The sequence below is a fragment of the Onthophagus taurus genome, chromosome 11 (assembly GCF_036711975.1).
Source record: "Onthophagus taurus isolate NC chromosome 11, IU_Otau_3.0, whole genome shotgun sequence".
Taxonomy (NCBI): Eukaryota; Metazoa; Arthropoda; class Insecta; order Coleoptera; family Scarabaeidae; genus Onthophagus; species Onthophagus taurus.
In genome coordinates, this window is record NC_091976.1 from 8,817,753 (window position 1) to 8,832,767 (window position 15,015).

The window sequence follows — 15,015 nt, forward strand, 5'->3', positions numbered from 1 at the left end:
GCTTTCGTTCGATCTACGTCTGGTTGTACACCTTCTTTACTAAAAACTAAACCTAGATATTTGACTTTTTCTACTTTGTACTGCATTTTTTCTTTGTTAAATTTTACGTTATATTTTCTAGCTTTCTCAACTACCTTACTAAGTACTTTATCATGTTCTTCTTCATTTCTACCCGATATAATAATGTCATCAAAGTACACTTGAACACCTGGAATGTCACCAAATATCTTCATATTCTCTCTCTGAAACACTTCTGGGCTGCTGCTTAGGCCAAATGGTAACCTATGGTACTTATAACGACCAAATGGTGTTCCGAATGTACACAATATTGCTGAATCTTCATCAAGTTCTATCTGATGGAACCCATCTTTCATGTCTAAAACACTAAAAATAGTCTTATCAATCAGTTCTGATGTTTGTTCTTTCACTGTTGGAATAGGATAATATTCTCTTTTTGTATATTTGTTCAAGTCTTTTGGATTTAAGCATACACGTAAACTACTATCTTTTTTCACTAAATTGTTTATCCATTCGGTTGGTAGTGTTATTTTCAATTTCTTTTTAATTACATCTGGCACTCGTCGTACTGGTTTTACGGTTGGAATGGCATCTTGTTTCAGTTGATTTCGGTGTTTAAAAGGCAACTTTCCTAGTCCCTCGAATATATCACTGTTTGATTCCAGAAATGTTTCCTTTTCGTCTTTTCCGTTTTCTATAACTTCTAATTTTTTAATCAAGTTCAGTTTTATACTGAGGCAGTTTACGAGGCTTCACAACTGCTATCTGTTCCTCTATTATATATAAGTCTTGTCTTGGTTAGGATATTTGGCGGTAAAGAGTTGCTGAGCGATATGGATCATGCACAGAATACTAGACCTAAAAATTACATGTCTGTACGGTTGACTCGCGTGCGTAAAACAGTCGGACAGCGATCGTTCAGGTATTTTTCCCCTAAAATATATAATAAGTTTATGAGATATGCACTTGAAAATGGTTTGTCATTGGGTCCAACCAACCTTAAATCTTCAATCAGAGCATGGCTTCAAACTATTAAGGGCACAAACCTCTCAGCCATTTTGGATTTAACTTGATTTGAGTGATTTTTTGTTTTTTTGTTTTCCATATATACATATACGTATTTATGTTTCTTAATTGATAAAATATAAAAATATTATCATTTTGGTTTGTTTTTCTAAAGTATTTAAACTATTTAATTAATCAGTGCGTGCTGGCGTTGTAAATTGTAAAACCACGCGCAACACTGCTATACAGCAGAGTTAGTGGTATATATCTTGTGCACTCAACATGCCAGTCTAATTTATTATATTTAATGGTAAAAATTTTGTTTTGCTTTTTTTTTATTTTCTTCGTTTTTGCTTTGAGTTGTATGAGATGCTCCTTTTGTTGTATTAGTGTAAAATATAAAATGTAAAATGTAAAAATAAAGGGCTATAATAATAATAATAATAATAATACATGCTGCTAACCCTAAGATTGGATTGTTTCCTTTTTCTACTATTACAAACTCTAAATTTTCCACTTTTCCTTTTGTATTCATGCAATTTAGTTTTATTATACCTAGAGTTTCTATTGGACTTCCACCATAAGCTAATAATTTACAACACAACCGATCTACTTTCATGTTGGGGCATACCTGTTCAAATTTCATTTTAGGAAGTACATTTACATCCGCTCCTGTATCTAATTTGAAACTTATCTCTTGTTCATTTATAATTAATGGATATTTCCATATTCGTTCAGTTTTACCTGTTAGTTCTCTTCTTTTTTATAGCATCTATTTGTGCACTTTTTGAGTACTTTTACTTGTCTCTTGCTCGCTTCATGTGCTCGACACAATTCAGCAGCTTTCTCTAAATCCATTGCTGATTCTCTTAACATTCTTTCCTGTAAAGCTCTTTCTTTTATTCCTAATATTATTCTATCTCTCACCAAAGATTCTTCTTGCGTTCCAAAATCACAATCTTTTGCTAGTTTTCTTAAATCAGTTAGATATTTTTCAAAAATTTCTCCTTCTTCTTGGCACCTATTAAAGAATTTAAATCTGTTAAATACTATGTTTTTCCTTGGTTTGCAATAGACATCAAACGATTCTATAACCGTTTTATAAATTTTTTTCTTTTCTTCTCCCAACGAAAATGTGTTATACAAGTGGAGACCATCGTCACCAAGAGCATTCAATAGCATTGCCACTTTTATATCATCCGCTTTTTTGTCTTTTTCTGTTGCTTTTAGATATATTTCAAATTTTTGTTTAAATATCTTCCAATTCTCACCTACGTTTTCGAAGAAGTTCATGCCCTGTGGCGGTTTGAAGCAATCCATTTTTCTTTTCTTTTGTTTTCACTAGTTTACCTAGTTTTTCACCTGACACCATGTATTGTATCTTGGAGATTTGTTAATAAATGACACTAATAGTCGTTAATACTTTATTTAATCTAATCACTTTATTCACAATAGAATCTACGTCTTAACGTTTACATTACGTTCTTATTAAGGTTATGTCTAAACTACTTGTTTAATATTAAACATGGCTTATACCATAGAAATTTTATTGAAAATGAATCAAAAATATACATTCAATGTTTATTCATTAGGTAACAGAAAAAGAATATCGTATATATAGAGTTAACTATATAGAATTGTTTGTGATAAATTTGAAAACAGTCTTCAACACAAAGAGCTGGCTTCTCTTCAGAGACTGGGCAGAAATAATGCGTTTCTCTGCGTTTTTGAGCTCTTGTACAAACTCAACAAGGCTTTGTCGACCATTGCTTCTTTGCATGGGTGTTTAGCAATTGTCAGGAAATCTGCCAAGACCAATGATCGTTCCGCAACATCCCTGCTCAAATTAATAATAATTAAGGCTCGGATTTATATGCGACAAAAATAAGCAATATAAGTTTTTTATATGTGTTCAAAATTGTCCAGAATATGCAGTAATATTCCGGAAATATGGACAATATTATGCGATCAAACCAAAAAAAATGCATATGTGTTACATAAATACTACTTTTAATGTTGCATTGTAACAAATAGTGTATAAATATAATACATAAAGATTACAAAACAGCATAAAAAGATATTATTTACAACGACAATAGCTATAAATATGAAACAGTAAAGTTTCTGGATTTTCCAATTTTTCAATTTGTTCCATGGTATATTTAATTGGGCCATGGCGTTGCATAAATCAAAAAAAAACTCATTTCCAGCGATTTGTTGTTGGTTGAATTTGCTACCTGATCTTTTTTTCGATTCTTGGTGAAGAGTTGTTGATAAATGCTGATCAATTTGATACTTTTAATTACACGCCACCTTAAAAATCAACGAGTTCTAGAAAAAACGCCTTCAAACTTTAATTTATATGTACTTGTTTGGAACAGGTGTTGCAAAAACCAACTTTCCCGTCAGTCACTAGATGATTAGATATTTTTATCCACTTCCTAAGCAATTCGTCCTTAGAAGAACGCACTTTCGGCATTATGATTTATTGTTTTTTTAACACACTAACTTAACGTATAAATCACTTGAACACTTGTGTGGCTTGAAATGATTTACAGGTTATGTTACGAAAATCGGCTGGCAACCACACAATTAAAGTTATGTTGTAAAGCTGACCACTGTCGCACTTTTAATTCTCTGTCTACTACTAGATACCGCCAGTATCAAATTAATTGCTGTTATATTGAAATGTGGACAAAACATGCGCTCATATGAAATTACATGCGATTATATCGAACTATATGGATAACTAAATTTATATGCGATAAAAATGCAAAATGTGAAGTTATATGCAAAACATGCAAAAGCATATAAATCCGGTCTCTAATAATAATAATAAATGTCTTTATTCGTACACTAAAAAAAACCAAAATTTATTTTTGTATGAATTCTTTCCAACATGTCGTTTCTTAAAATATACGGAATTACAATTGTTTTGAGGTTTAGAAATTACGAGTTCGTTTGAGAATGAATTAAAGATAACTTACTATCAATATATTATATTATGAAATTAAATGGTTTGGTTCCACACAGCACTAAACAATAATTAAATCAACTTAATAACTACAACAACGAGACTGACTGATTTTCTACGTGGTTCGTACGAATAATACAAAAAATAAAACTTGTTTTAATATTTTCGGCAAACGTAAGAAACAAAATAAATTAATTCAAAATACAAAATCTATGAACTTTAAACATTCCGCCCGCCTACGAGGCTACGAGTAAAAAAAATTCAATAATGAAAGATTGAACAATAATAAATATAAATCAAAAAATATTATTCAATGAAAACATAATAAAAATTAACCCAATACAATTTTTAAATAGATGGAAGTAAACATAATTTTGTTACTGGACGAGTTAACGTGGTGCTTGCTGTTTTAACTGTGGCTACACGCGTTAACTTGTCAGGTCCTGAATATAATTTAATAACGCGAGCAAGGGGCCATTTTGTCGCAGGAAATCTTTCATCTTTCAGCATTACTAACCATCCAATCTGCAGCTTTTCGCCTTCGAAATACCATTTCGACGCATTTTGTATGTATTGCAAGTAGTACTTAGACCAATAGTTCCAAAATTGATCAGATATTCGTCGTATCATTTGCCACCTTGATAGTCTTGATATATTGATATCAAGTGTAGATGGTTCCGGGATGGATGTGAGAGCAGTTTCAATTAAAAAATGTCCAGGTGTTAGAACGTCAATACTGTTTGGGTCATCAGATATTGGACACAACGGTCGTGAATTTAAAATAGCTTCAATTTCAATTAATAATGTCGTAAATTCTTCGAAGGATAGAGATGCATCCCCGATAACTCGCTTGAGATGATATTTGACGGACTTAACGCCTGCCTCCCATTTTCCGCCAAAATGAGGTGCTCCAGGAGGGTTGAAAATCCATTGAGTTCCATCGTTCGCCAATAGATTTGCAATAGATTTCCATTATTCAGATGCTGAATTGAAGAGGTTGCGGAGTTCTCGGTCAGCACCAACAAGGTTTGTCCCACAATCACTTGTGATTGTAGCAGCGATTCCTCTTCTTCCAACAAAACGCTTATATGCTGCGATAAACCCCGAAGAAGTATAATCTGTGGCGACTTCAAGATGAATAGCTGATGTGCTGAGACAAACAAAAATGATCAGATAGCCCTTGTAAATCTTACCGCCACGTCCACGCAGTGTACGCAATGAAAAGGGCCCAGCATAATCGACACCAGTGTTCAAAAAAGAACGAGATGGAATAATACGTGATTTTGGGAGTTGGCCCATTAATTGTTGACCAGTAATTGTTCTCTGACGAGCACACACCATGCATTTGTGAATAAAAGATCGGACTGGTAAACGCCCACCCAAAATCCAAAACTGCCGACGCAGAGAAGCCAGAGTTACTTGTGTACCGCCATGAAGATTGAGTAAATGATGATATCTGATAACCAGTGTGGTGAATGATGACATCTTCGGAAGAATAAGAGGATGCTTCTCGTTCCAATTCAAATTAGTAAATTGAAGCCTTCCACTAAGTCGCAAAAATCCGTTACCATCGATGAATGGTATTAGACGATGAAGACGATTTGATCGGGGCAGTGATTGAGTAGACATCAATATGGAAATTTCAGGTGCAAAATATATTTTTTGAACATGTTTTACCAAAACCAGTAAAGCATCATTAGTTTCGGAAGTAGACAATACCGCTGAAACTGAATCCAAACATTTATTATTACATTGTTTTACAAACCTTAAACACCAGGCAGTGACGCGTAATAATCTTGTGAGAGAGGAATAGCGCTCTATGAGGTCCCAACAGGTTAGTGTTGATGTAATTACTGATGTATGACTGGTTCGCTCTTCAAAATTTTCGGATTCAGAACAACTTGGTATAGATTGTGACCAGGATAGATTCGGTAGATTAAGCCATTCAGGTCCTCTCCACCAAAACCGAAGATTTGGAAGCTCGGAAGGTAACACACCACGTGACGCCAAATCAGCAGGATTTTCTTCAGAAACAACGTGATGCCATTGAGCAGAGGATAGTTCCTGGATCTCAGCTACTCGATTGGATATAAATTCCTTCCATCGTGACGGGTGATTGGTAATCCAATGAAGTACAATAGTAGAATCGGTCCAAAGGTGAATATGATCACTCAATTTTAATGTTTTTTGAACACGATGCACCAACTTTACAAGCATTAACGCGGCACAAAGTTCAAGTCGCGGAATTGTTATTCGTTTAAGTGGTGCAACCTTAGTTTTAGCCGATACGATAGTGACTGTTATTTTATTGTTATTATTTGATATTACGCGTAAATATACGACCGCGGCCAAAGCTTGCTGGGAAGCATCACTAAACCCGTGAATTTCAATAACACTAACATGATTAGATAATCCGAGCCAACTAGGTACAGCAATTTCAGAGACTGAATGAAATTGTTTTATAAATGTACACCATCGCTTCACAAATTCGTCTGGTAATTTTTCATCCCAATCGATCTTTTTTAGCCAAAGTTCTTGCATAAATAGCTTCGCAGTAAACATTTGTGCAACAACTGATAATATGCTTCTCTTTGTAAACGTATTACATTGAACTGAAAATGTTTTCCAACTGAAAATGAAACTATCGTCATTACTTTTCCATATTAAACCTAAGGTTCGATACATCAAATTATTTTCAAATGATCGTGAATCAGAAGTTGCAATATATTCTTCAGGTAGCGAGCCAATTATTTCTTGTGAATTAGATGACCATTTCTTGGCAAGAAAACCGCCCGCCATAAGAATCCCGTTTAATTGGTGAATTTTTTCTCTAGCATGTATTGTATCATTAGCACCCGATAAGATGTCGTCTACATATATATTATTCAAAATAATATCGGACGCAAATGGTAAAGTTTTAGAGTGTTCTTCAGCCAACTGATGTAAACAACGTATAGCAAGGTATGGAGCGCAAGTTAAGCCATATGTAACAGTGCTCAATTGATATATTTTTATTGGATCAGATGGGTTAGTTCGCCATAATATCTGTTGAAATGGCAAATGATCAGAGTGAACCTTTATCTGGCGATACATTTTCTCAATATCAGCAGCAAAAGCAACAGGATGTTGTCTCCATCGCATTAAAACATCGACAAGATCATTCTGAAGTTTGGGTCCAGGCAAAAGGTAATCATTAAGAGACATTCCTGAGGTAGATTTCTGAGAGCCGTTAAAAACAACCCTTAACTTAGTGGATGTACTGCTTTCTTTTATCACTCCATGATGAGGAAGAAAGAATTGTTGGCCTACTGAAGAGATTTCTTTTGAACATTCAATCATGTGACCAAGAGAAAGATACTCTTCCATGAATATTGACTTTGAAAATTTGGATTTTTTAGAAAACGAGATTCCATACGAAGCAACGCCTTTTCTGCCATTGCATAAGAATGACCAATATTAATTGAAGTATTTCTAAAGGGCAATCGAACTATAATAAATCTTCCTTTAGAATCCCTGGTATGAGTAAGTTTAAAATAATCTTCACAATCCTGCTCTTCTTTAGTCAGTAAAGGTTTTTTAACGATTTGAGATTCTTCTTGGTTCCAGAAGAGGTGCATTAATTCATAAAGATTGTTTTCAGGAGAACATTTTAATGAGTAAATTTTGTCTTTTACATTTTCTGAATGGATTGATCCCGATAGTATCCAGCCAAGAGTGGTATTTTGAAGGAGTATTGAACCGTTGTTTAATCGACGAATTCCGCTTTTCATAATTTGGGAATAAATGTCAACACCTAGGATGACGTCAATTGTTGTAGATGACATAAAATGTGGATCAGCAAGTGTAATATCTTTTAAATCATTTTGAAGATCATTGCATATAACTTGTGGAGGTACGTCAGCCGTGATTTGAGGTAATACAAGTGCATTAAGTCGATATTGCGTGTAAGGTTTAGTTCGAGAGCTAAGATAACAATCAACATTTCCATGTGAAATATTTGTTGCTTGTCCTCCAACACCATGAATAGGAACAGATTTTGAACGTCGAGGTAACTGTAGAAGTTGGCATAAAGATTCGGAAATAAAAGAAACTTCAGAGCCTTGGTCTATTAAAGCTCGAATTAAACATGGTTTTCCATTGAAAGCTGCAATGTTTACAAGAGCGGTCGCGAGTAATATTGTAAATTTAGTTGTTAGATGTGAGACTGCCATATGAGAGGAGTTTTGAATAACTGTTGTATGAGGTATGGAATTATTAGAATTGTCAGATGAAGTAATTTGAGAAGTTACTGCTTGAGATTGAGCGTTAGAACCATGTAATGAAGTATGATGTTGTCGTTGACAAATACGACAACGCTTGGATGAGCGACAATTCTTCATAAGATGAGGTCAAAGACAATTAAAACATAGATTTTTGGATATCACAAATTCTCGTCGTTGTAGCGGAGATTTGTTCATAAATTGTAGACAAGATGAGATGTAGTGATTAGAGTGGCATAACGAACATGACTGATTGTGAGTCGGCGTTGAAACGTTGTGAGATTTAACGTTACCAATAGGCTTAATTGGAATGTTTCGTTTTGTAGAAGTGAGCTGTTCAATCGCCTCAAGACTATGAATTCTTCCAAAAAGAAAGCTTTCTAACTCTTTAAACGTTGCTGGGGATTTCTTACTCCCAATAGATTTTTCCCAATCTTTGAGGGTTTCAGGATCAAGTCTTCGTACAATCAAAAAAACGAGTATATTATCCCATTGATTTGTAGGACAATCTAATGCTTCAAGTGCACCAAGATTCTCTTTAATCTCACTTATCAAACGCTTAAGCTCGCTGGACGATTCATGTTTAATTGATCGAGTCGACAAAAGAACTGACAAATGAGAATCAATCAGAATTCGTTTATTTTCGTAACGATCTATAAGAATATCCCATGCTCGAGCAAAATTATCTTCACAAATCGCGATGTTTTTTAAAAGTTGGGCGGGTTCTTTCGTTACACTCATTTTTAAATAATGTAATTTTTCGACCAAAGAGAGTTCTGAATTAGATTTAACCATAGAATCGAATAAGTCATGAAAATGTTTCCATAGTAGATAGTCTCCAGAGAATTTTGGTAAATCTATTCTTGGTAATTTAGGAGAATGAGAATTTATAGCACGTGTTGTATTATTTAAAGAATTATTTGCTAAGTTGTCAGAGGGAGCGGATAACTTATCTATAAGATCGAACATGTCTCCTTGAATATTTACGTATTGTTCTTCGCACTCAGCATATATATCGTCTTTAAAATAAACGTGATCTTGAAATTCATCGCGATTACCAGTTACAGTTTCATGAATTTGCTGGAATTTAGCCCAATTTAAATTTAATAAATTTAAACGACTTTTTATTCGACCGATCGTCACATTTGCATCGCCTAGTTTTTTCAAATTTGTCATTGCACGCGAAATTAGACCGTAAAGTTCGATCTGTCGATCTAGAGATTCTAGAGTAATTCTAACTTCAGACATTTTCTATCTGATTTAAACGAATTTTAACGATTATTTGAGATAAATTTGAGAATCGGAGATTAAAGAATGAGTTGATTTACGAACCCGATAATTGTTTAATATTATTTCACGAAAATTGAGAAACGTTTTGTTAAAATGTCCGAAACGTTTTACCGCACGCGAGCGATCCGGCTCGAAGAACCAAATGTTTTGAGGTTTAGAAATTACGAGTTCGTTTGAGAATGAATTAAAGATAACTTACTATCAATATATTATATTATGAAATTAAATGGTTTGGTTCCACACAGCACTAAACAATAATTAAATCAACTTAATAACTACAACAACGAGACTGACTGATTTTCTACGTGGTTCGTACGAATAATACAAAAAATAAAACTTGTTTTAATATTTTCGGCAAACGTAAGAAACAAAATAAATTAATTCAAAATACAAAATCTATGAACTTTAAACAACAATTTTGTCCGATCTAGTAATAAGTCCCTGTTGTATTCCTAATTCATTTTTGTATTTGTGATATATTTTTATTTCGTCTGGTACGTTTTTGATGTGCTTTGGTCATCCATACATTATGGTGAACACTAATTGCTTTATGGTTGGGTCTTTGCTTGTTTCATCTCTTATCGACTGCAGCCTTTCATCAATGATAGACAATTCCTCAACCGTATTAATTTGTCTAATGGTGTTAAAGACTGATTCTTCGTTATGGTTTTCAGTGTCCTTTATTGATGCTCTAAACAATGCATCGGCAATTATATTGCTTTTGCCAGGAATAAATTCTAATTTTATATTATATCTTTGCAGAATCATAAACATAGCCTGAAGTCTTTTTGGCGCTTTCAATAACGGCTTGTCAAATAAGGCTAATAAAGGTTTGTGATCTACGACTTGTCACTTTTGGATTACCCACAACGTGTTTATCAAATTTTGTTGTAGCAAAAACAATACTTAACAATTTCTTCTCTATCATTGCGTAGTTCTTCTCTGACTTCGATAAGACTTGATGCATAAGCAACAATGCCATCTTTTGTAACATAACCACTCCAAGTCCTTCCGCACTAGCGTCGCATTCCAAAACAACTTCCTCTTGAGGTTTGAAATATTTTAACGTTTCTATATCACTAATTGTCTCTTTAAGTTTCTTAAATTCTTCTTACTCTTCGTCCTTCCATTTTCACGCCGTCTTTTTCAATAATAATTTTCTTAATTCCACTGTTTTGCAACTTAAATTCTTGATGTAACGTCCTAAATAATTCACCATACCTAGAAATTTATATAAATCTTGTTTGTTTTAAGGCTCCGACATATCAGTAATTGCTTTTATTTTAGATAGGTCTGGTTTGAGCCCTTCGTTGCTTAGAATATGTCCATAGAACTTGACTTCACTTTTGCATAAATTCAATTTTGCTTTGTTAAGTTTAACATATCTTCTTAATTGTGTAAACAAGTTCTTCAGATTCTGGTCGCTCATAGTGGTTCTCCCATAGTGTCCCCTCGTCCATATATCACGATATCATTCGCCATTACTTCTACACCTTCTAAACCGTTCAGAATTTCTTGCATTTTCATCGAAAATAATTCTCGCGCTGGGGCAATTCCAAATGGTAATCGTAGCCATCGATATCTAACATATGGTGTCCAGAATGTCGTCAATTTGCTACTTTTCTCTGTCAATTTCAGATGCCAAAATCCTTTTGTTGTATCGACTGTAGAAAATACCTTTGCTTTTATTTCATCTAATGTATTGAACTGCTAGTGCGGCCCTTTTAACGCTTTGTTCAAGGGTACTGGGTCTAGACATATACGAAAACTGTTCGATTTTTTTACTAATAACAAGCTTTGGATGGACCGAAGCGGGTTTTGGCCGAATAACCGAATACCGAATATTTGGCCTGTAATTTGGCCCGAGCACCGAATATTCGGCCGAATATTTTTTTTTTTTTTTTTAATTTTAAGTTAAAACTTTTACCACAATGAATGAATTGCAAAAAACAAGCTTTTTTGATTTAGGAATAATGCTTTAAATTAGGTATTTACTAGTTTCATGCTAAATTAATAACAATTACAATAATTACATACCTGAAAAGTTGTAGGCACTAATACTCAAAATTAACTTTGTGCAGATTGTGGTGGATAAACAATAATTTTTCTGCATTTCTTGGCAGTAATCTGCTTCTAGTTTGGTCATAAATATTACCGGCTTCAGAAAAAACTCTTTCACTGTACGCTGGCAGCAGGGGCCGATAAAAATTTTCTTGCAATTTCTGTTAAGGCCGCCGTTCAATGGCGATTTTTATATGAGCCGACAGGAGTTCACTCGGTGCAGCTTCACGGCTTTCTCTCACATCTTTATTCAAAACTAAAAACATAGGATTGTTGTTAACATATTTCTGTACAAAATGACGTATTTTTTGTTATAAAATAGTTAGACTGTTAATCATAAAAAATTACTAAACTTACACTTACACTTGCCATAAAAATGAGTTCGTATAATGCGATTTATGTGAAACGTATACACTTAAACGGGAGAACAAAGGTGTCATTTTTTTGCATATATATTATAGGAATAGATTTCACGCTAGTACAAGCGCAGAAAAGTTGCCTTTATCGCGGGAAGCTGCACCAAGTGAAAATATGCGATTTCCTCAATATACACTAGATTGTGTAAAGGAATCTACCTAAAATCGGTAAATTAAGACATTTTAAAACTTTGGTAATCGTCTCATAGAGGGTACTTTTTAAAATAGGTTTTTTCTTAACTTCAATTGTAATACTAATAAAATAACCGATAATAAGAAGGAATAATAAGAAAAGGTTAAAGAAAAGAACAGTTATAACGTTTATACTCCATTTTATTTGTTAATTGTGGAAATCTGTAAAACTAAGTTAATACTGGTTAATACAAGATAAATATTATTTGAAAATAAATGAAAACTAATACGGAGAAAGAAAGTGATATACATAAATGGTTTTTTGCCATGTATAACCTATAGAAAATAAATACAATAGTATATCTATACAGGATATATCAATAGTAGTATGCCAAACGATATCTTCTTGTATAAAAACTCATTGTAAAACAATATGAAAGAATACATTTTTTTCAATCAACATTTGTTTTCATTATATTAGCTTCTAAACATGTGTATATAAAATAATAAATATCTGCATTATATTCTAGTGCTGCAATATATGCTCGAGTTTGAAAGGAACCTCGTTAGGTCAAGTTTAGCCTTTTCCCACAGTTTAACTTCGCTAATAATGACATATAAAATTCTGCCTTATTATTTGTTTCAAAATGAAACAAATTTGTGGGCTTTTTTCAATGATATAAAACACCAGTTGTTTTTAAACTATTCATATCGTTAAAAACGGTGTCGATAGATTTCAATACATCAGTTTTTAATTTTTCGGGATCCCCACTACAATTATAATTGCTCTTTGAGCACGCTTTTGTAGCTCTTTTATAATTGCTATGGTTAGATGTTTTCGTCCATTTATATTGATAGAGGTGTCCGGTTTTATTTTATGTAATGATTTACCATAATTTTTTATCGCTTCGTTTGTGCATCTTTTCGACAGCACCCCCATACGACACTTTTTTTTGTATTTGATAAAATACGCTTGAATCCCCATCAGCTATAAACTTCAAATACTTGAAGCCATGCATTTCGATGATTTTCAAAAACCCTGCTACAATAATATCTGCTTCCATAGCTGACTAGGGCCCTTGCCAATTTTTGAAACAATTGTGGGCGGACGCAATATTATTTTTATTTTGTGCTCGCTCACAGATTGAACAATATTTGTTCCGAACACCCAAGAATAATAGTTGGCCCTTTCTTTTGCCTATTCGCCATCACAATAAACCAATATCCATAGTATACCATCCATGTCTATATCATCTGCTTCTTTAGTAAGTCGGCACTCTTCCATTTCTGCAGCCTCCATTGAATGCCATAATTGATCTTTCCAGGACGTAGATAGCGTTCTTTCGATTTTTGAAAATTTATACGTTGTTAGCATTGGAATTTCCAATGTTGAAAACAAATGATCAGTTTGGGTATAAGTACCACCATTCACAATAGTTCCCCATACTACAGACGTGTTTGGCGAAAGTGTACTCTTTTGGGAGTTTTGTACTATCTGTTTCCACCGATAGCTTATGGTTCTTTATGTTGAAATATATTCGAGAACAGTTATATATTTAAAATATAAATGTATAAAATAATGTCTACCTATTGTACTCTGACGTAGACATAAAATATTCGCCGATAGATTTGACTCGTGAATATACTTTTATGGGTTTTATACAGATAAAGTCACTAATCTCGCTGGAATGGTAAAAATGACAACATAGGTTTTTTTGTAGTAAATTTACTAATGAGCTAGAACCAAGGTTTAGATTTACCTGTTCACATTCATGTCAGTAACTTCTTACCTACAGGAAATAAAATTTTTTGTGTTTTACATAATTAAAAATACCTGTCCATTAAGTGTATTCCCCTTCAATGTCTTGCGTGTTTAAAGAAGAGGATGAAGTTTTCAATGATTTTCGTAAATCTTCGAATAGATATGATTCTTGATAAGTGCTAAAAAAATATATCAAACAGTTATGTTTGTAGTGTATACCTTTAATAACAGCAGCAATAATAACAATAAAACTATAACAACAACAATAACAAATAACAGTTCACCAAAAGAAAATTACGATATAACAAGACTACTAAGGCTTTATGCACGCTTCCTGTGATCGTATTCGACAATGAATGAAGTCTTAGGCCTTCTATACACGGAACTGCTCGTCATAGACGGGTATTACACATGGCGACGCAGTGTCGCGATTTCGTCTAAAACATGCAAGCTGCAAGTCGCCCGACAAACAACAGTATCTGATGCTTGGCGTAGAGGATGGAAATGGAAGTAAAAATGAAAGTGATCAAATGGTGCAATTTGTTCAATTTATTGAAAATTACCAATCTGTCGGCTAGAAAAAATCTAGCCGACAGAGCTTGGTATGCAATAGGCCAACCAATGAAATCGTTTGGAGGATCTGTTAAAGATGGCAAAGTAGTTGGTTGGATGGTAATATTATTGCTTTCCAACCAGCGACCAAACGTGGAAATCCAAATGATGCCTCCATCATATCAGCATATCCGCACTCTATTGTTGAGAACAGACCATCAGCAACACAACAACCAAACAAAATAACAGAATGATAGTTTTTACGATTAAAGTTGGTGGATCCGGAATTTCGATATTTCTGAATGCAAAATTTTGATTTGGCAACTGCCACACGTATGTCACAAACAAGCTCTCGAAAACTTCTCGTTTCCCGTAGTGAACGGCAGTAATTTGGAATTAAGAATAAAAATAGATTAAAAGAAAACAAAATTTCACTGTTAAAGAATAAATTTACTTTATTTTTGAAAAAGAACGAATTATATTATATAAAAAAACAACTGAACAGAGATTTTAAAAAGTAAAAATTTTACGACGTAATCTATTCAA

At 33.6% G+C, this 15,015-nt stretch overlaps 1 protein-coding gene across 2 annotated transcripts; it reads right to left on the minus strand.

The window, feature by feature from the left end:
* Nucleotides 1–4,006: 4,006 nt before the first annotated feature.
* LOC111423757 (uncharacterized) lies at nucleotides 4,007–12,095 on the minus strand. Of its 2 annotated transcripts, none has more exons than XM_071200269.1 (2): nucleotides 11,971–12,095; nucleotides 4,007–11,863 (listed from the first exon to the last, which is right to left on the minus strand). In XM_071200269.1, the coding sequence occupies exon 2, from the start codon at nucleotides 7,361–7,363 to the stop codon at nucleotides 4,970–4,972; it is 2,394 nt and encodes a 797-aa protein (XP_071056370.1). In that variant the 5' UTR covers nucleotides 7,364–11,863; nucleotides 11,971–12,095; the 3' UTR covers nucleotides 4,007–4,969. The 2 variants fall into 2 exon arrangements, with proteins under 2 accessions (XP_071056370.1, XP_071056371.1); XM_071200270.1 differs by having other exon boundaries at nucleotides 7,113–11,863.
* Between the last annotated feature and the right edge of the window lie 2,920 nt (nucleotides 12,096–15,015).

Coding starts and splice junctions, on each gene's coding strand:
- LOC111423757 (XM_071200269.1), bottom strand. CDS start 7,363: ATGGAAGAGTATCTTTCTCTTGGTCACATGATTGAATGTTCAAAAGAA.